At 42.0% G+C, this 22,270-nt stretch overlaps 2 protein-coding genes across 2 annotated transcripts; one reads left to right on the forward strand and one right to left on the reverse strand.

Annotated features, from left to right (window-relative positions):
• Window positions 1–424: 424 nt before the first annotated feature.
• Window positions 425–8,550, forward strand: tarbp2 (TAR (HIV) RNA binding protein 2). Its single transcript, XM_080727787.1, has 7 exons — window positions 425–624; window positions 2,751–3,065; window positions 4,408–4,474; window positions 4,713–4,830; window positions 4,918–5,045; window positions 5,658–5,853; window positions 6,464–8,550. Exons 1-7 carry the CDS (start codon window positions 572–574, stop codon window positions 6,619–6,621), a joined length of 1,035 nt encoding a protein of 344 aa, XP_080583913.1. The 5' UTR covers window positions 425–571; the 3' UTR covers window positions 6,622–8,550.
• Window positions 8,551–8,879: 329 nt separating this feature from the next.
• On the reverse strand, window positions 8,880–20,694 carry tespa1 (thymocyte expressed, positive selection associated 1; the record flags this gene model as incomplete). The annotated part of the gene is made up of 8 exons (XM_080728228.1): window positions 8,880–8,971; window positions 10,089–10,176; window positions 10,805–12,051; window positions 13,186–13,394; window positions 14,036–14,131; window positions 14,304–14,363; window positions 14,987–15,026; window positions 20,559–20,694. The coding sequence occupies 8 exons, from the start codon at window positions 20,692–20,694 to the stop codon at window positions 8,880–8,882; spliced, it is 1,968 nt and encodes a 655-aa protein (XP_080584354.1).
• Window positions 20,695–22,270: the final 1,576 nt, after the last annotated feature.

Genomic DNA, 22,270 nt, shown 5'->3' on the forward strand with positions numbered 1-22,270 from the left:
CGTGTGACGGACGGACGGACGGCCGGTGGAGGTTTTCATAGTAAACTGCTCCCTGACGGTCGCAATTAATAACAAACATGCATTCATTCAATCATAAAACCTTAATAGGCTGTTGACTGTTGTACCAACTACTTACATACATATGGCCAAATATTTTAATTATGATCGATTCGAACCTAAACTTACTTTGTTTTTAACCTGTCCAACGCACGCACGCACGCACGCACGCATGCACACACACACACACACACACACACACACACACACACACACACACACACACACACACACACACACACAAACAAACGCGCGGGACTCACCGTGCTACAAAACAAGGAGCCCCCTAAAGCTCCCGGCGGACCAATGAGCGGCCGAGTTGATAAATCTTCCGCTTTCGTCACATTTCTCCGGTGGGGACGGCGAGAGGAGGGTCTTTCTTCTTCTCACATGTCTCGGCATCATCCTCATCATCTGAAAACAAATCTAATGAAAACAAACCGTGTCTGTTTTCCTTTTGGTTGGGGGGATTTGCCATCCGAAGCAGACTGGCTCTATCTGTGTGGAATAGGGAATGAACGACGAGACAACACCGGACAGCTGCAACACAAACTCTGGGTGCTCCAGGTACAGCTGCTGGGATGCTGCACACACACACTGCTAGCATTAGCATATCTGCTAACGCAGTGTTTCTCAACATTTCAAATTTCAAGGTCTCCCCCTTAATCCTGACAGTGTACGGGTTAGGGTTCATTTGGTTCCATGTGTACACTGTCAGAGTTACAGACTTGTACGTACGGGTCCCTTTAGACCCCCCTAAAAGAACCCACAGAGTCCCTGGAATCTACTTTGAAAATGATCCTCTGTGCTAACGCAGTAACACCTTTTAATTGCAAGGATCTCCCCCCATAACTCCGAGTAGTCCAGTACAAAATGGAACCAAATGGACTCATGTTCTATTTGTACACTGTCAGAGTTGCAGACCACTTGGAAGTTGGAACGGAACCCCCCTCAAGGAATCCAGAGGGTCCCACTTTGAGATGAGAACCACTGTGCTAGCTAACGTTCCAGGCAAATCTTTGAATCGATCAATGTGATTACATCTATTGATCTGTGATTGTTTTGATCATCCCTCGGCTAGGGAGGGTGTGTTTTAGTGACCTTTGTGATCGTGGCGGCTGCATATCCACTGGTTTCACTGCTGAGATGAGAAGCACTTAGGCTACTACATTTAGATTTACACTGCCTCTAAAGCTATCCAAAACCTGAAATAAATTAGACCACCTTAGCCTACATAAACTCAACTCAATTTTTTCTCCCCTTCAATAATCATTTTATATGATAGTTCATTATTGTTGATTTACAACAAGGTATAATTTGTATTAAAGGATTGTGGAATCGTGGAATGATCAGCGCTCCTCCCCAATATAATAATAATAATGATGATAATTGCCAAAATACCCCAAATATTCACGGTCCGCCCACTCAGCATCCCCCTGGTGCTGAAGTCAAGTTTTGAGGGGTAAAAGCCCATAGAGTTAACACAGAAATCGCAAATTTAATGCAATTTCCGAATAGTAAAGTATAAAATACGGCTAGCATGATCAAGAACACAACATAGTAAAAGGCACAAAGTGTTATAATTTACTTTACCGTTCGAATTAATGATTTGTTGGCTTTAAGTCCAGCTATTTCTGTTATAGTTTCCCCTTCTAAACTGACATCAGCACCAGGAAGTTGCTGAGAAATTTGCTGAGTGGGCGGGCCGTGAATAGGGCTAGATGAGTGACTTTCCAGCACACAGATGTGCCAGTCACAGGTGTGTGACGTGATTGGCTGTCTGGCATCTGAACATGGTTCCTGCAACTTTGTTTAGTTTGTGTATGCTCCAAGCAGCAACACTGCCCCCATGGAAAGGTGCCACATTTGTCCCTTCAGGATACGTCCCGTGCGATAGGGAAAGTGGAAGCTGATGTTCCCGTATCGCAGAGTGGGAGCATTAGTGTCAGCCCTGGTACCATTTCCAAACCTAGGGCCAGTTTCTGTGAGACTGGTGATATGAAGGCAAAGACAGACCGCCAAAAGTGGCCGTTCCGGTGTCCCAAAGAGACGGCACCCCAAGAAGTCCGGTTCCTCACCCTTGCTTCACTGAGGAACCATAGGCTTTTTTCCAGAGATTTACAGGCAAATAAAGACACGTGTCAAAGATGCAGGACCCATACTCAGGTGCCAGTCACACAACTGTGACTGCCAGCAAGTGTGTGCTGGCAGGTCGCTCAGAACGAGAGTGATTTCCAACAGAAGCATTTTGGGGATTTTGGCAGCGCTACCCACACCTTTAGCTGTGTTGCTCATTCCTCGATTGCTAAATCCACCTTGTTGTAAAGGTGACTAATCATAAAAATGATATAAAATACAATACCAATTGGTATTATAGAAGTGGAAGTGAGGTTTCCAAAGTTTTTGTGAGGACTTCTAGAGTCTAGTTAATTAATAAGCTATTCTATTCTGTGGGGAGCCAACTGTATCAGTCATGCAAAGCTTGACCCATTTCAACCTGCTATTTTGAGCATGTCATGTTTTATATACAGTATATATACTGTACACATACATACTGTACACAGAGCATATACTCTGTGTGTCTGTGTGTGTGCATATATGTTCATGTATGCTGTGTTTGAAATGGCACTTCAGTGGTTTAGGTCCCTTCCAGCTAGACTCTAGAGCATCTGTTTTCTTGTCTTTTCCTCTAGTATTGAGCAAATGCTGGCTGTGAATCCCGGCAAGACGCCCATCAGTCTGTTGCAGGAGTATGGAACGCGGATAGGCAAAACCCCAGTGTATGACCTGCTGAAGGCCGAGGGACAGGCCCACCAGCCCAACTTCACGTTCCGTGTCTCCGTCGGAGAGATCAGCTGCACCGGACAAGGGCCTAGTAAGAAGGCCGCCAAGCACAAAGCAGCAGAGGCTGCTCTGAAGATGCTCAAGGGAAGCCTTGGTGGTCCTGTTGGAGTTTGCATCGGAGTAGAGGGTTTCATTGCGGTTGACGTGCCTGTTGATGGAGACAGGTCAGTAGAATGATTCATTTTATTCGTTGTAGATCATTTTTCTCTTTTTCCCCAGGATCTCTTTTCTAGAGCCAGACCGATGTCGAACAGATGTATCGGTCGTTTTTGGACCCCGATGTCGGCATCGGACATCGGTCATTATCTCCCCGATGTATTGGTCGTTTTTATAATTACCATTAGACCACCATTTGATGACATTTAGCCGCTCAGACCCAAAACTTAGAATATATTGTTGTTGCCCGTCGTTGATCCATTTGGTTTCATTTTACACTCATGAGTTAAAGAGAAGGGTCCATTTGGTTACCAAATCTCTTTAGCTGGGGACCACCTGGAAACCCCTCAAGGACCACTGGTGGTCCCCGGACCATTGGTAAAAAAAAAAAAAGTTTTGAAGGTAAGAAGTTTATGAAATTTAGGCTATTTATTATTGATTGAAACCTTTATTTATTCTCGAAAAGAGCATTGAGGTTCACCCTCATTGGCAATGCTGACGAGATTACATACACAAAGATCAACAATTAGCATACAAATATAAAACAACAAAAACAACATAGACAATTAGTAAGTTAAAAACAATTGCATACTGAGGTAGGGAGATCTAAGAGCATGTTACTAAATTGTCCATAGGATATTGGAGCATTACTTTTTAGCGTGAGTTGTAGAGTGTTCCATGAGTCGGGGGCATCAAAACAGAAAGCTGATTTACCTAGTTCAGAGAATCGATGGAACCTCAAGTTGAAGCCAGTCACTTGAACGGGTCTGGTAAGTATTCTTTTTCCAATCTATCAGTAATTATTATTTTATATTATTATAAAACATAGGTTAAACATCTGCAATCGGTGGTTTAGCACTCTCCATCGGGAAATATCGGCATCGGTCCAAAAATAAGGCATTGGTCGGCCTCTACTCTTTTCAGCTGCACGAAATGACAGGAACTTTTGAGTTTTGACACAGGCCACTATGCTTATACATAGTAGGTTGCTCTATGATTGGATTTCCTTGTTATGTTTGGTTGTATACACTACATCTCAATTATAGTGTCAGTGTATGGTTTGAACTTTAAGGTTCCATCCATATTTTGCATATCAGTTGGATTCTAAACCAATTGATAAAAATAATTAAAATGTACCAAATGTTATCGCACTATAAAAGAATGCAACCAACTGAGGTGCATGATAGACATTGCAAACTGCACTCATTCTATCATCCTTGATGTTTCAGGATTGTACTCATCTCTACATGTAACTATATTTTACAGCTGAGCTGACTAGATGTTGTTACATATTTCTCTGTTTGTAGTTGTACTGATCAGTTGACGTTGATGCATTATTTGATTATTCAGCCCCCAGCCAGAGATGAAGTCCACCACCTCTCAGCAGTCCGAATGTAACCCTGTGGGAGCATTGCAGGTAGGAATGTAAAGGATTATTGACCATATCTATTTAAGGATTTATTTCTGTCTATAATGTGACTAATTGTCAAGAAAGTCATTCCCTTGATGTAATTGTGTGTTTTCGCACATGTGCACTTATGTGTGCTTGCCCCCGTGCTTGTGTTTGTTCATTTGTGTGTGTGAGTGTGCGTGCTCGTTGTTTGTGTGGGCACTTGCATCAATGAATGTGTGTGCCTGTGTGTTCCTTAATCCAGGAGCTGGTGGTGCAGAAAGGCTGGCGTTTGCCAGAATACACAGTCACCCAGGAGTCTGGACCGGCACACCGCAAAGAGTTCACCATGACGTGCAGAGTGGAGAGATTTGTGGAAATTGGTAAATTTCTATTTATGGAACATTTCCTTTCCGACAATAAGCAACAGAGTTTTCATTTATGTTGAGGTCTTGACTATTATATTACAGGAAGTGGTACGTCCAAGAAGCTTGCCAAGAGGAACGCAGCAGCCAAGATGTTGTCCCGCATCCATGACGTCCCGGTAGACCTGAGGAACACTAATGATGTAGAGGTGGAAGACGATACCTTCAACATGGTGAGAACACAACACAACGAGAGAATCAATGGAGATTTGATAGCGTAATCTCTCAGTAGAGAGGAGCATGCACACTTCATACACATACAAACTCATCTCAAGCATTCATAATTTTAAAGCAGCACACCTTTTAATTTCATGGAACCCCATATCTCCAAAAGTGTCCATTTGGACACACTAATTGTTCCTAATGCTGATTGTTTGTGCTGTGAAACAGCTATGGCTATGGATGATGGAAAATCACTTCTGAATCTGATAAATGTATAGTGGTGCCAACTGGTCTTTGAAACCAGATGATGAAAATTAATGTCACATCCTCTGTCTGTACCACTACCAAATTGTTTCCTGTCTCTTTCCACTGTATTCCTAATTCCAAATAATCTTAAATCATGAGTTCTTGCCATGTATCTCCTTCAATTATGTATTGTGGAACAATGCATAATGCTTACTAGTTGTTGCTATCATTGAGATAGAAACAGCAGACATTTGTTACAACTGTTTGGCATTTCATTCTTGTCTTATTACCATACACCCAACCTTAAGTCCTGCAGAAGAATGTTGCCGACTTGCCGTTATTAGTCTTGTCATGAACCTCCTCTCCTTGTCACGCAGCATATGGGAAACAGAGCTGAGACAGGCAAGTGTAAAGGTTTCGGCTGCACGTGGGACTCTTTGCGTAACTCTGCAGGGGAGAAGATCTTGCAACTCCGCAGTCACCCTCTGGGCATGCCTTCCGACTCCAACTTCTGCTCCCTGCTCAGCGACCTGTCGGAGGAGCAGCGCTTTGACGTCAGCTACCTGGATCTAGGTTGGTTCATGCACACTACTATCACAGAAATGGAATGAATTCCGCCTCCGTTTACTGCTGGAGGTGAAGTGAATGACACACCTTGGGTGTGTGTGGTTAACCACTTAAGCCCTGTTCTCAGAAGCAGTGAAAATAGCCTATCTACAAGCTCACAACGTGTCGCCATGCTATGCGTTGCGAGCTTGTACATAGGATATTTTCGCAGCGTAAGACAATGTTGGACAAAGTTAAATTGTTCTCATGTGGTTAATGGAGCCATTTTGCTTACTCTAATCTAGTAATCTATGCAACAGCTGTGTTATAAGTGTGATTTAAGTGAATACGTATAGAGAAAAAGTCTGTGAGCAACTGATTAAAATGATAGACAGTGGACTTACAGTATCATATAAAACCAGGCTCTTCCAAAGCTCAATATCATTTAAAAGCAATTCTGCTTTGGCAATCCGGCCACAAAGTGTAGCAAGTCATTTAATAACTAGAGATTCTTGGCCTTGCTTTGTTTTCTTTATTCACTCAATGTTAAAAAGCATAAACAAAGTAATGGAAAGCACCGTGATGGCATAACGATGATGTTGAATATTTGAATGTGGTTGCTCTGTTTCCATTCCAGAGGAGCGGAGCCTGAGTGGTCTGTGCCAGTGTCTAGTGGAGCTGTCCACGCAGCCAATCACAGTGTGCCATGGCTTCGCCCAGAGCACGGATGCCGCCCGTGCCTGCGCGGCCCACAATGCACTGCAGTACCTCAAAATCATGGCAGGAGGGAAGTGATCTGCCCCCCCACCCCACCCCTTGTCGTCACTCTGCCAGGCAGAAACCCACTGCCACCACCACCACACAACAGATATTCCACTTCAGAGGACGGAAGCACTTCGTATGGTCATCACTGAAATTACTCTTCTTCCACTTGTGATTTTTTATTTTTAACATTTGGAATTGCCCTGAATTATCCCGGATGGGGATGTTAAGACTTATTTGCTTCACAAAATGAGCCCACGGTTCCCTTTTTTAAGTAGCTCCCACAATTCTTTTTTTTTTTATTGTTGCCAACAAATTTGTATGTGCTCAAATAAGACCCTGCCCCTCTTGTTTTGCATTGCGTTCCCAGATAAAAGCACTGTAAACAAATTTGGCGGCATAACAGAAAAGGCAGAAGGTGTAGTAGGGTGATACTTTATTGAGTGACTGTCGTATCATGACCCTGGATTCTTCCCCCGAGCTTCTTCACTTGGACTTCAACAAAGAGATCAGCATGATGTGCCATGCTGCCCAAAATTTGTGGAGAGAAAAAAGACTCTGCAGAAGACAAATTTGAAAGAGTGACCCTTTTATAGTTGACCCTGAATGTGTTAGTCTAAAGAGGACGACCTCGATTGCGGCTCTGATGGTTGTCAACCCCAAAAATGGCCCTGTGGTCCTTATTGCCCTTTTCCTGATGTTGGCCTCAAAAGGTTGGATTTCGGACTCTTTTTGGCTTCTTAAATGTGTTGTCTCTTTAGGAGCTGAGCGCCTTACATTACGTTTCCTGTATGAAAGTAAAAAACCTCTTCCATCGCTGTTCCATTGTTTAGTAGATTTCACGTTCCCGGTGATTGACTTTGTCCATTGTAATGGCCCATAAATGTTCTTGCTCAGACCAAGGTGTTTTTGACACTTTGGCAAGAAGAACTGTGACTAAATTTGACACTTTAGAATTCCAGGAATTCACAACTAGATCATGCAGACCGGTTTGAAAATCCTTTGGCATATAGTTGATTATATACAGTATATTGGAAATGACACCAAAGAATGGACTGCATTTAAAAAAATTCCGTGACCCATTTTGAGCATATCACTTTTCAGCATATTGAGGTTGAGTTCAATGATGGACAAAAATACCATCGCAAACTTCAGATTCCATCCAAAATGTAGATACATTTTACAGTATTTATCAGTAATACACGGACCCTTCATGGATCCATCCTTGATTCATTCAGTTGTATTTCACCTTTTCAATCTTTGATTGATTTGATTGAAGAGCTGACTAATACAATATTGTCAATAAGTACTGTAGTATTAATAGAACCACAAGGACGATATTCTTGTCATCTTTAATGGGTTTGAGATCTGAGTTAATGCACTTTTGTAATTGATCAGTGCTTGATAACAAATCAATATTAATCATAGCTCTAGTTTCATCTTCATAATCGGTTAGATTGCTGTTGGCAAAATGTGGCAACATTTTCAATTAGGTGCTTGATTTTTAAACATTTTCATTCAAGTTCCTGTTAGTTTTTTAAGAACCAATGTGGATATTAACAACACTTTTGTCAGATGTACGCTATTGCACTTGGTAGTCAAATCAAAATCGAAGTGAATTGAATCGTGAAAGATGTTGACTACCTTTTATACAGTGCCGGCTGACCAAGTTTCTTTAGATCTACCTCTACTGGTATACATGTTTTGTGTAACAGTGACCTTTTGATGTGATCACCCCATGAGAGATTAAACATGAAGCATGCTGATTTTAGATTATTTTAAATCCGATGATAAGGAAATAATGACTGGTATGTTGATGCTGTCCATTGTGTTTAGGGCCCTAATGTGGCTTTACTGCCTGGCAGCAGTGGAGTCAGAAGCTCAGATAACGAGTTGGTCTTGTTCATGTGAAAATGTCACCTAATATTTTAAAAAGAAAAAAACTGAAATGTGGACAACTCTACCTCCAATGTAAAATTTAATGTTGACTTTTCCAATAAAAGTATTTTTGTTTTTTCACATTTCAGTGGAAAGTTGGAAACTTCTTTGTGATTGAACTGACACAATTGCGACAATTCCTACCCTTTTGATTATCAACTTTATTTAAATAAATAGGGTTTTGAACCACAACTATTGTCATCAAGGCACAGCCTTTGAACAGCTTAACAATATGTCCATTAATTTACAATATCAAAGCATCAAGTATTTATTTGCACAATTCAAAGGGTGAAGATTGACTATTTTCTTGGATCCTTAGCCACAACTTATCCGTTCAGTTGAGCTGTTTTCTGTCAACTCCCAAGACTGTCTGAGGGAGGGCTGACTTCTTCGTCTGCATAGCCACTGCTGTCTGACTGCACGCTGTTGCCCCGTATCACCAAACCTACACATGGAGACAAGTCAGCACCAGCCTAAAATTATACCTGAGTGTAAAGTAGTTGCATGCCATTGTACGTAAAATAAATTGGCTCTGTGACCTTGTAGACACTTACATGGCAACAAAGTACCAGTAAGACTCCCTAATCGGGAGATAAGCGACCGTAGGTGGCTTATCTCCACAAATAGGGCAAAAATGTGTTTTTCCAAAATCTTCCTGATCCATGTTGATGACATGAGTGTAGACATGCTGTGTAGTGATATTCGTGATTTTAGGGCAAAAACTGTAGGAGCAGTGTCCAAAAATGTGTTTTAAAAATCGGCCTGAAGGTGGCGCTACAATAGGGCCATGTGAGAAATGAGGGGTGGGGTCTCCGCGTTGCCTTGGCGGACGAATAGGTACCGGCCCCGGCTCTCCCGGACGCTCCTAGCCCGAGTTACGGCATTTTATGTGCGCTGCAGTGGCAGGGGGTCCTCCACTGGGGGCGCCACCACTTTTGCATCCGTTCTGGAGCACCAGGAGTCGGTGGTCCCCGGGAATTCCCCGTGAGCAGCCCCGTTGGGGTGGTCATTTGGTCATTTTTGCACATTTGGTCATTTTTTACATCTGGGGGTCCCCCAGGGACCTGGGGGTCCCTGAAGCTCCGGGGGTCCTTGGAGGTTGTAGTTTGGCAGGGAAGGAGTGTGTGTGCAAAATGTGGCATGGATTGGGGCCAGGGTTGTGGAGATATGAGCAGGGCAAAAGTGTGACGTGTGAGGTGTGACGGACTGACGCACGGACACCTGGTGGAGGAGTGGGGGTCCCCCAGGGACCTGGGGGTCCCTGAAGCTCCGGGGGTCCTTGGAGGTTGTAGTTTGGCAGGGAAGGAGTGTGTGTGCAAAATGTGGCATGGGTCGGGGCCAGGGTTGTGGAGATATGAGCAGGGCAAAAGTGTGACGTGTGAGGTGTGACGGACTGACGCACGGACACCTGGTGGAGGTTTTGGTAGTAAATGCGACCTGACGGTCGCAATAAAAAGCTATTAATGCACCTACAGGCTAACCTGAAAGCACAATTCACAGTTCTTGTACACATACTATAGAACGCAATGGGAACACATTCTCACAAACAACACTCTCTTCACCTCTGCATTCTCGTCTCGTGGCCAACAGTGAGGTTGTTGCACTTGTAATCTCTGATTGTCCTGAGTCATCTTCTCCTGCACTGTAGACCTATTGAGAAACATGGATTTAGAATATTAGAGCACTCATTCCATGCAGTAAATTAGGCGAACATGGGTGGGTTTAATTACAAATTGTGTTAAGCATTGGGTATATTATAGCGGAATACATTCCATATATGCAGGTAAAATACTCTTGTTAAGCACACACTGAAACCCTACCTCCTTGTATGTCAAATAATAAAAATAGCCTTTCTACAAGCTCACAATGAGAGGTTGTGAGCTTGTAGATCTGCTATGTCTGCCATACTGTTCATTCGCCTATTTTTGCAGAATATTTGCCAATTTCTTTGCAGAATGGTCTATTGTTATGACATGCGCAGAATAGGGACACTAGGATTCATATCGACATTGTCCGGTAGAAACCTTGTATGTCCAAAACCGTTTGTTTTATATTTATCATTTTTAAAATGATTTAAACTAGTGAAAACAGCCGATCTACAAGCACACAACGCCTCGCAGCGCGAGGCGTTGTGTGCTTGTAGGTCAGCTGTTTTCTCTACTTTTGTGCGACAGACTTGTATGAGGAAGCAGGGTTTTACTTTGTGAAAAAATGTACAAATTTGAAACTTGGAGATACGTGGTTTCTGCCCGACAGTGACGATATGGTTCTTCCTTACCTCTTCTAGCTCAAAGGAATTTGCTTGTCTGAGGCTGCTGGAAATATGTTCCAGGGTTTGATGTTTGAGTGGACTGAGGTACTGTCCTTTCCCCTGGGCAGGCGACTGCTCACTGGTTTGCAAAGGTAGATTAGCACCAGGGGTGGAGCAACTGTGAATGGATTCGAGTGTGTTTGAGGAACAGGAAGTGGCATTATCACTCTCCCAGCCAGTCACTGTGATGTGATACAGGCACTGTCTGCTTTTAGGGTGCAGATGAGGAAGTGATGTGGCGGACTCCAACTGTCCTGCTTCCCTTGCTAAACCTGAGCAGCAGTCCTCTTCAGCTTTAAATGTGCTAGTTAAGACTTCAGGAGTCTGGCTCCCTAACTGACCCCCAGAACATGTTCCATCAACGCTAATGTCTATTTGGGAGGAGATGTGAGGCCCAGCGCTGTCCATCTTCTCTTGACAGGAGTAGGCTGTCTGCTGTATACTCTCGACAATCTGTGGGCTTATTACATCATAGGCAACCTTGGTGGCAGGGACAGAGTCAGCTGGCCTTGTGCTTTCATCACAAACCAATGTCCCCATCAGGCCGAGATCTAGCTCTGTCTGACTCAAAACATACAACTGATCTGTCACAGTTTGCCCTGATAAAGATGATGATTGAGATGTCTTTAGGCTGGCACTGCTGCCACTTTCAAGGCCTGTTGGTTCGCCTCCGTTCTCATCAGCCTCGCTGATATCTGGTTGTTTTCGAAACACTGTCTCCTTGTGAAACGCTGCATCACTATGCTGGAATGTGTTTACGTTCGCTTCAGTCGGCTGCTTTTGCATCTCCTGTGCTCTGCTGCAGGTTTTGTCACTGTCCACCACTTGACCAACAGTTGCGTTAATCCCATTACTTTCTCCCAAATCCAGTTTCTTGGCGGCCCCTTGGCCTGTTGTCTTGGCAGTTTCCAGCACTACACCCACAACATCTGGGAGGCTTGAACTCTTGCTGGGTGAGGGTTGTGGAGAGGTCGAATCTGATCCACGAGGAGAGCCTGTGTAAAGGCACATCTTGGAGACTGTGTCCTTCAGCCTCTCCACGGGAGAACGCGGCTCACTGCGAACGCTGCTCCTGAAGCGTCCAATCTTCTCAGTGGGAGAGAAGGTGAACTCTGGCGGGGCCAGTTTCTGAAGAGGGGTCCTGGACACGTGCGAGTAGAGGGAGTAGAATGCATTGGCCATGGCAGTCAGCACCTCCACCTGTCTGAAACGACCTGAGAAGAACCAAAAAGATCAAAAGGTAGTACAGCTGAAAAAGTTCAGTTGGCACAGAAAATGGGGAAAGGGGGTATTTCCTTGTCCCTGGGGGAGGGGTAATTACTTTTCTGTATTTGCCCAGCAGTAGGCTACTCAGATGGCTCAGATAAGCTCACAGAGGGGAACAACTAGGATTTAAGTGCCTTGCTCTGGGACACACATGCCTAGCTGAGGCCTGGGGGACACACATCTAGATTGGGGTGACTCGGGCGAGTTGAGGGTTGATCTGGCAACCTTCCGATTGCCTTCCCAGACGGCCTCTCAACCCACTCAGCTACACTAATAGTTAACAATTTGGTTCTCAATCATTCATTTATCATTTTTAATCATAATCCACATCTAATAATGTGAGTACTTAAAGAACATTTATTTACTTGACGAGTGCCTCATTATCACATGTATCTCAACAGAACACATGGACACACATGGCAGAATACGTTGGAAATCTTGCTCAAAGTGGGTGGTCCTTGAGCAGGTTCCAAGGGGTCCCCAGCGAAACGTGGAATTTAAAACCTTAAAGGACCACCTCACCTCTGGGACAACCAGATCTTATTTTATTGTTGTTTGGGACACGATCAACACAATCCTGAGTTATTTTTTGTGTTCAATCTGTGTTTTTAGATATTTTAGTATTTCAGCATGCAACAACTGGTCATATGACCAGTTGTTGCATGATATTGCATCATCTAATGCATCATATGATGCAAAATGCATCATATGATGCTTTGTAGCATGCTGAAATACTAAAATATCTAAAAACACAGATTGAACACAAACAATAACTCAGGATTGTGTTGATCGTGTCCCAAACAACAATAAAATAAGATCTGGTTGTCCCAGAGGTGAGGTGGTCCTTTAAGCCCTATACTTTATATTTCCAGTTTCCAATATTTCCAACCGGTCTACAATCTCAAAAGACGTTGTTATATGGTGTGAGCTTGTAATTCTGCTATTTTTGAAAGATTTTGAAACATATTCTCCTATGGGGGTTCCTGGCACAATATCTTTTCAAATGGGGGTCTGGTCTAATACAGTATATGTATAAATGTGGGGGTTCTGGCCATTCAAATGTTTGAGAACCACTTTCTTACTGGCAAGAGAGAGGCTGGGGTCCTCGTCCCGTATGCGCTGTAGCTGGGACTCCAGGAAGAGGCGGAAGTTGATGCCTCGCAGCTGGGAGTTGAAGGTAAAGAAGCGGGTGGGGATGCGAGCGGTGACCCGTGGCTCATCGCAGCCGAAACCCAGCTGGTACAGTGTCTCCTCAGGGTCCTCTGCACACAACTGCAGGACCTCTGACACACTGATGTGGGACAAAGGGAGACTGTTCAGAAAGCATTCGAGAGGAGTATGATGGGAATGTATTGCTGTACCCGAGAGGTGCGAGGAAGAACCACCCCTGTCTATGAACAAACATGGATCAATACATCGATCAATCTGCGTCTTTTATTAGGAGCTCGTCACACCTAGAGAATCCTCCGGTGTGCCTGTGCCTGCCAAAGAATCCCCCTCAACACACATCATCAATGGAGATTCCAAGCTTATATAAACTAGAGCCTTTCTCTTCCTGGAAAGTTAGCATGCTACTACAGCCTGAATCTTCCTGGAAAGTTAGCGTGTTGAAATAGAAGCCATTGTTCTGGCATTTTATTTTTAAGTCACTGGTAGGCAGGCCCCCCTGTCCTCTGAGACAAATAGTGAGTACACAGAAAGTGCCATCTATTAATGAGCATTAGTGAGGACCAATTATATGAAGATAGGTTGAAAATCAATGTGGTCATTTAAGTGATTAAAAAGACAACACCTATCACAATATTACGATATCCAAAATCCCAGATTATATCTGGTATCATTCACAATATTTATATGAATATATTTATGTAATAATAACATAATAGCAACAACAGAAACATTATGCTACACTCTTTTATGTTGAGACTTTACCTTGAGGTAGTTTTACTGGTGGATGAGGAGAGGTAACTGGATGCCATGCTCTGACCCAGGTTCAATGATGGCAGGCCGAGTTTCTGGTGAGGGGTACTGCAAGAGACACACTTAAAAGTTCTTATACCATGGTACAGATAAATAGGGCAAATAACTCCATTCGGTTTGGCTGAGACATATCACATGGTGGTACATTTATTCTATCTATTCTATGTATCTGCAACCATATGATAACCTTGTGATGAAGTATGAATCAGACTTCACTGACCTGCTCCGGGGCACGCTGCTGTTTCGTGACTTGGCCGGAGGAGGCAGCAGCAGTGGGAGGCTTCATGGGCGAAACACAGTAAGAAGAGGGATGAAACAAAAACACAATGATGTTGTGGTTCCCAAAACATTTTTATGGGTCAAGAGTAAATATCCTTTTTTCCCTGATTCCTTTGTTTTTGTAAAGAAATGTTTCTTGATTCAGGATTTAGATAAAATGATATTCATTTCATCAGACAAGCCCTGTTCCTACAAACCCATTGTAAATTCAAACTCAATTTTAACCATGATAGATAGAAAGTGAAATATCCCTTTAACATCACTGAATGTGGGATGAGGTTATTTTTCGGGTGATGGTAATCATGGTTACAAAGTGTTTGTTTGGTAACAGGGGTCTCCCCGACTCCAGATGTTTACAGAAAGTAAACTGAAAATATATTTTCAGGTCAGGACACTAATGTTATCCAATTAACACAGTGAACGATATTACAGCCACTTATCAACTTCAAATAATAGTGTCCCATTTTTTTAAATTCTGTATCCTGTATGAGTTCTCACTGATGATTGGAGACCCCTGTTATCATACTATTACAATTTTGATCTATTTAACACCTATAATAATCTAATAAATATTGTATTGAATTATTATTATTGATGACACATAGCATAATGATCACAACTCACCTCTCTTCTGGCATAAACTCTCCCACATTGAGTATAGAAGCTGAAAAAACAAACAACATACAGAGTGTTATTGTGGGCTCGCCTATAAGGCGAGCACACTTTAGATATTGTCATTATTTCTATACTAGGCAGGCATATCAAGTATCAAAAAACTTCGGTTCCTTTCTACTCCTACATACTTAGTGAGAAAATGAAAATAAAAACATCAATGTGTTCAGCTTACTGTGGCGAAGTATGCTATTACTTTTTACAGCAATCGGCCAAATGGTGGCGCTGTAGGAAGCCTTCGAAAGTGCGATCTTTGAACAGGTATAGCTCATGCTGTGTTATAAATACAGCCATGAAACCTGTATACACTTATGCGTCTCCTCATGCCGAACAACTTTTACCCTCTAACTTTTGACCTCTGACCTTTAGGTCTCCCACAATTCGGAATTATATGAAAAACAGTAAAAATCTATCTCCTCCTGGGATTTTCGCGTCAAGTGCACAAAACTTTTTTCACATGAACTTTGGACCAATACGGTCAAACTGTCTGGTCGGATTTCTTTTAAAGTGAAATATAATTTTTTAATAATTCAATCAATATTGCGGTTTTATGCAAATTATTCTTTTGCCTCTAAATCATACATGCAAAGTTACGCGTTCATGGCATTTGGCAAAGATGTAGAGGGTTAGTCAAAATATCACTGAAACCAATCTTATTCCAATTGGCCAAAGGGTGGCGCTATACGAAGCGTTTGAAAATTCAAACTTCAAACGGGCATAAGTCATGACTCGTTTCGTTTGAAGACATGCAACTTGTTACACGCGTGCTTTGACTCGAGCAGAAGACATCTGTGTCGTTGTTAAGTAAGCTCCGCCCTTCGATTTTCCGCCATTTTGAGCACTTTGTAAAACGCGTAAAACCGCTTTTATTCTGGAATTTTCGCTCCACGTGCACAAAACTTTTTTTACGTGAACTTTGGACCGATATCTAAAGATCTGTCAGATCGGATTTCTTTAAAATTGAAACATGCTTTTTTAAATAAATTCCATGAATATTGCAGTTTTATGCAAATTATTCTTCTGCCTCTAAATCATACATGCAAAGTAACATGTTCATGGCATTTGGCAAAGATGTAGAGTGTTAGTCCAAATATCACTAAAACCAATCTTACCCCAATTGGCCAAAGGGGGGCGCTATATCATTTTGAGCAGTTTGTGAAACGCTTAAACCCGTTTGGATTTTTTTTTTTTGCAATTTGCATGAAACATTCTACACACAATCTAAGGACCTTTATCTAATATGCCTATGAAGTGCACACACACAAAAAAAATAATAATAATGAATATAGCTGCAAGCAGCGATAAAGTGGCCAAAGCCAAAAACACCTCAAATCATGAACACAGCCTGCAATGTGCGTGAAATCTTGCAAGCACATTCCCAATAGGTCAAGGAACAGATACCACCCTTCTTACATTGGCCTGTTATAGCGCCACCAGCGGGTCAACTTTTGCACAACACATTTTTGGAACAAAATGGACCAATCTTTGACGTCAGTAACGTCAAAGAGAGCACTGCCTGCGATCTTGACATTTTGTACTTTAATAGCCATTGTTTTCTGGCTTGAAGCGAGCCCACAATTGTTTCGAAGGAACAATATTTTTCTAGTTAGTTTATGATTTTTTCCCCCTTTCATATGTGTGTGTGTGCAGTTCTTGAGTCCTTAAGCTGCAAGTTCGTGGGTGTTTTGCAAGGCTGTGTGCACAGCCAAAAATAGCAGATTGCGTACTGAGAAGAGCCGATCATCTATTTTGGGTTGGAATTGCCCTATTAATCACTTTAACCTTGACGTCCCTATTTTGGTATTGTAGGTATTGATTTTTGACAGTGTTTCATTAATTAATTGATAACAGTCGATCTACAAGCTCACAAAGGGGATGGACAAGGATTTAAAAACATATATGATTTAAAGAAATTAGAGCATAGAATCTGAACATTCATGATGGTTGCTTGTCAGACATACACTCAGGTCTGAGGTATCGCCTGTCTAATCTGAGAGAGAGTAACTGTATGATTGATGATGGAGAGAATGAGTGATTGGATCAGGAAGTCTACCATTGGTCCACTGAAAGTACAGTGGGTGTATTGTTCTCCATAAATGTGAATGGTATAAGGGTGTATAGGTATAATTACATACAGTATGCACATCAAAGTTTCTATATGCATATGCATCTTCCTGTCAGGAGCTTGCTTATGCATAATGCATACTGTGCATAACAACAAATGTATCCTCCAGCATCACATTTGCACAGAAAGTGGCAAATGTGATGAGAAACTACTTTGAACATGCATGCAGCCAAAAAGTTGCAATGGTCTTGTCCATGGTGTCTACGTCACTCACATATTGTACACACACACAAAGCAAGATCAAAGTATAAGTTAAAATAAAAACATTAATCTAGGAGAGAGAGAGAGAGAGAGAGAGAGAGAGAGAGAGAGAGAGAGAGAGAGAGACATACCCAAAACATCTATGATGCAGACCTCATTTTCCTACAAGATAGTTTCCTGCTTTGATCATTTCCTCCCCCTCTCTCTGTGTGTGTGTGTGTGTGTGTGTGTGTGTGTGTGTGTGTGTGTGTGTGTGTGTGTGTGCGCGCGCGCACACGCACACCATTCGTACGTAGAGCAGGGATACCCAAACTTGTCCATGCCAAGGACCCAACTACCCATAGCCTCTGACCCATAGCACTACCTGATGCAAAATGTTTTTTTTTGTAACCTAAAATAGCAGATCTACAAGCTCACAATGTGTCACGATCTGACTTGTGAAATTGTAGATCTGCTATTTTCACAAATATTTGTTTATTTATTTCCTTTTTTCATCTTCATGTGCTTTCCAGTTGACCCCCATGGCGCCCCCTGGTGGCACCCACTTATAAAACATGTATGTTGCAAGGTGTCCTACTCACCATCAGCACCAAGACTCAGGTCATCTTCAAAGCTGTTGTTGGCTGTCAGCATAGAAGAAACTCAATACTCATATTCAAACTCAAAATACTCTGGATATGGCACCACTGTATTTTATTCCTTTATTTGTTTCCTTTTTGAAATCCTCACAGTACCCAGCAGATTTGGACAGGCCCATAATATAATCCTGGAGTATTTACTGCTGAAATACCTGTTTTGACCTTCCAGTCAAACTCCATCCAATTTAGGCTATTTGTTCATTTATGAGCAGGCAAGCACATTTCATTCATTTTCAAATTGCTTGCCTTGTTGCAATGCTCACTAGAACCTTTTTTTTCACTTCCAAATGAAAAGTTGTTAGACATTAGAAGCTTCACTTTCACTTTCCCATTCTTAATTATTCTGAAGATAATGTCTGACTTGTAGAAATGTATAATGATCCTGGGATGGTATGTTAAATAAGTTGCTGAAATGATTTAGTTCAGGCTTACCAGCAGTGGGGTGGCTATAGTTCTCTGAGCATGCCTCCAACCTATGAGAAATATGTCCAAATATAAGCTATGTACTATAGTACAGCACAGTTATTCAAAACAACAAACAACAAAACAGTGCAATTAAACAGTACCTAAATCTATTTCCTAATCAGCACTAAACAGCATTTTGAAGCCTGTAAACTTCCTCTTGTGGAAATGGTCATGGGCATGTAGTGAGAGCAACATGTCAGAATTGACACAAATGTTTTAAAAACAACCATAAAGATTATATTATGATATATCTATTACAATGCCTGTATTACAAAACAGAGAGAAGGTTGAAAAAAGCAGAACTTATTTATGAATAGTTAACCCTAACCCTCATAAATGTGCTTCTCTATTTTTATCTCTTGTTAAATTGTTTGTCGGTAGGCCCCTCTCAGGCCATTTTCTTAAGCAACATCAATGTTCTTTTTTCTTCCACTGTACAATCTAGGCAGCCAACATGACCTTGGCAGAGTTCTATAGTTATTGTCTTCATATTTGGCTCCATCAGCAGTAAACTAAGTAAAACTTAGAGACAGATATTTTACTGCATATAGAGTGTTCACTTTTGTAACTTCATGCTATAGCAAGTTCACACTACCAAATACATGGAAAAGTGTTGTTTCATAATTGTTTTTCTTCACGTTTTGACATTGATACATTACGACGTCTATGGAACCAAATGTGAAGGGGGGAAAACACATCTGTGGCATCCTTTAACCAGTTGAACCCTATAGCTTCCCTATTCTGAGGCGAAGAGTTTGGAGTAAACTCAGAGGGATAAAATATAGAGCTCTGTGCGGGACCATTGACAAAATGTAACATTGGTCTATGCATATCATTCATGCTGCTCTGAGAGCAGCATTGACAAAATGCCCCAGAGCAGCAATTAACATTGGTCTATGCATATAATAATATGCATAGATAGTAATTTAACATTGCATAACTAAGTAAATAGGGTTTAAGTGGTTAAGCTGTCTAAATTTAAAGGCCTGAAACCCAAATTTGTTGCCTGTAAAATGCCTAAACTTGTTTGTTTTTTTCTTCCTGGAGTACACCTGACCTCAGAGAGTTTCCGCTATGTAGAAGTGGTTGTTTGTCAGGCCACATTTCACCCACTGTCTGACACTGACCTTACCCCTGTAGAGTAGAATGTCAAAGAGTCATTTCTCGACAGTCATCATCTCGAAAAACCCAAACTGTACAGATATACTCACCCACAGTGCAACAGCCAGTTCTCAATCTTTCCTGTGCAGCATCCTGTGGAAACCGTGTGAAACCGACAGTGAGAAACATGCCGAAAATAGGCACACCCTTTATAGAATATAAAGTATATATAATATAAATTATATATAGCCTACTGTAGTATAGAGTATCAAAATTGATCTTTACTGATCCATAGTTTAACACTCTTTTAGTGTTAAATTAAATGTACGAATTTTCCACTGATATGTCTGTATGAGACATGGCAACAAGTGTGATCGGGTCCACCAGCAACATATGCTCTGCTATGGAAGAAGGGCACTTATTTCCTATCTATTCATTATTCTATATCATATTCGACACACAGCATTGTAATCTGGACAATATCAGAAATGTAGTAGTAGACATGCTATAATGACTTCAATCACCAGTACCCAAGGTTTTATGATATATATATATTTTTTTTTTAACACAAATATTATCATGTATTAATTTATACTGTATACCCCGGTGAAATGTCTGGAAGATATGAAAGAAATGATACTGCCAAAGCCTAATGTACAGTGTATGTCAGGAAGGGTGATACTGAGGATAATATTATTTCTACACCAAAAAGAGAACAAATTCTTCCAATTTAACCATGAACCCATGGCAGTTCTGTAAAATTTCAGCGAAAATATACAATCTACAAGCTCAGTGAGCTATATGCATTAGCTACCTTCGCTATCATATGACAAAGTAGTATAGGGTTTAAGCTTATAGGAAATAAGGATGGGAAGACAACACATTGCTTCCCTTCCCTATTCCTTTGCAAATTCACAACTAATGAAGGACACACCAGTACCAGGTACCGTATTTAGACAGTTATGAATCTATAAACTCCTTTGTTTGAACTTACCATCTGCGAAAACATCATCGTCAGCAACGGAGGCCTGGGAGGTAGAAGGGAGGTCAGACGGGTCCTCCAGGGTAAGCCACTGTCTGCTGCTCTGTATCCAGGCTCTACGCCTCACTGTGGAAGAGGGGCTCTCCATCTGCTTGCCTCATAGATGTTTTGCCTGCGGACGATCCAAAGACAATCGTTTAGTAGAGCATAGTCTAAGGCAGGGGTCTTCAACGTTTTCAGGCCAAGGACCCCTTAGCTGAGAGAGAGAGATGAAGCAGGGACCTCCCTCTACATATTGTAGCCTATAAATGTGTGATGCAGATTTTCATCGATTTTACAGATAGATTCATAGACTTGTTTGACTGCACTGTCACCAGTCTATGTTGGATTTGTGTTTTTAGTTAACATGGCCTTTCACTCTGTACTTGGTCTGCTCTTTTTTTTTTACATCTACAGCAAACCTATTTGCCAAAAAATAGCCAATCTACCAGCTACTGCGAGGCGTTGAGAGCTTGTCTGCTATTTTTGGCTTAACTTTTCCTCAGAATAAGGATGCGAGGGTTCAAGTTGTTAATTTAAAAGAATGATCCTATCACAAAGATTTGGCGGCCCCCCAGTAGTAACTCTGAGGACCTCCTAGGGGTCCCGGACCCCCTGTTGAAGACCGTCTAAAGTATAGACTATAACTTAGGGCTGGGCATTGTATCGAAAATATTATATCGATATTGTGATATGAGACTAGATATCACAATGTGTCGTATCATGACATGTTGTGTTATTTAGGCTACTATGGCGAGAATGAACTATCAATCATTTTGCTGGGTAGCCCCTGGAAAAATTCAAATTCAATGAAAAGTGACTTAGTGTAGCTTTAACCCCCCCCCCCCCCCTATGAATTCCATCACATGGACCATCTGACAAGAATGTGATGGAAGTCAAATAGCAAATGAAAAAAGGAAATGGCAGATATAGAGGAATACAAAATATTGAAAAGATCGTCCCCTGAAAGTTGGTGTCAGTTTTGCATAGCCAGCAAGAATTAAGAATTAAGGTGTGAGTGACTCAAAGTCGTCTGAAAATCTTTGCACGTGTGAATTACACATCATTATGCCACTGCCATGCCAACTGTTTAATGAAAACTTAAGAGTAAAAGATTTAAACAGAGAAAATGCAGACCCTTAACATAATATAGCCTACCTCTGTCGATCTCTGTGGTGTTCCAATTGTCGCTTCCTGTTCTCAGATAGGCTCAGTTATCTGAATCAACTCATGTTTTGTTCACTGATGAATTAATACAATAAAATAAAAAAAGCACACATCCATCCACGTCCCACCAGCAGTCCGTTTGGTTTGGCGTCTCTGGGATGGATACGCGCGCAGACGATGAGTGATGCTGCGTGGGTAGAAGGGTAAAGCCTCGGTTTAAAACAGCGTAGGAAGCCGTTACTGCGTTGCAACACATCCTGAGAGATAACAGAAGCTGACAGGCCTGATGAACCACCTCCCACCTGTTCATCCTCAGGCACAGGGTGCGTGTGTGTGTGTGTGTGTGTGTGTGTGTGTGTGTGTGTGTGTGTGTGTGTCGCGCGCGCGCGCAGCGGCGTCAGTTCAGAAAAATCTAAGGTATGGCAACATGACTGGTGTCTCGCGCGCGTGCAAGACACCAGTCATGTTGCCATACCTACAGTAGCAACAGGCACGATGAAAAGTGCATTTTATTATTT

Source organism: Nannobrachium achirus (genome assembly GCF_963921795.1).
Source record: "Nannobrachium achirus genome assembly, chromosome: 6".
In the NCBI taxonomy this organism is placed as follows: domain Eukaryota; kingdom Metazoa; phylum Chordata; class Actinopteri; order Myctophiformes; family Myctophidae; genus Nannobrachium; species Nannobrachium achirus.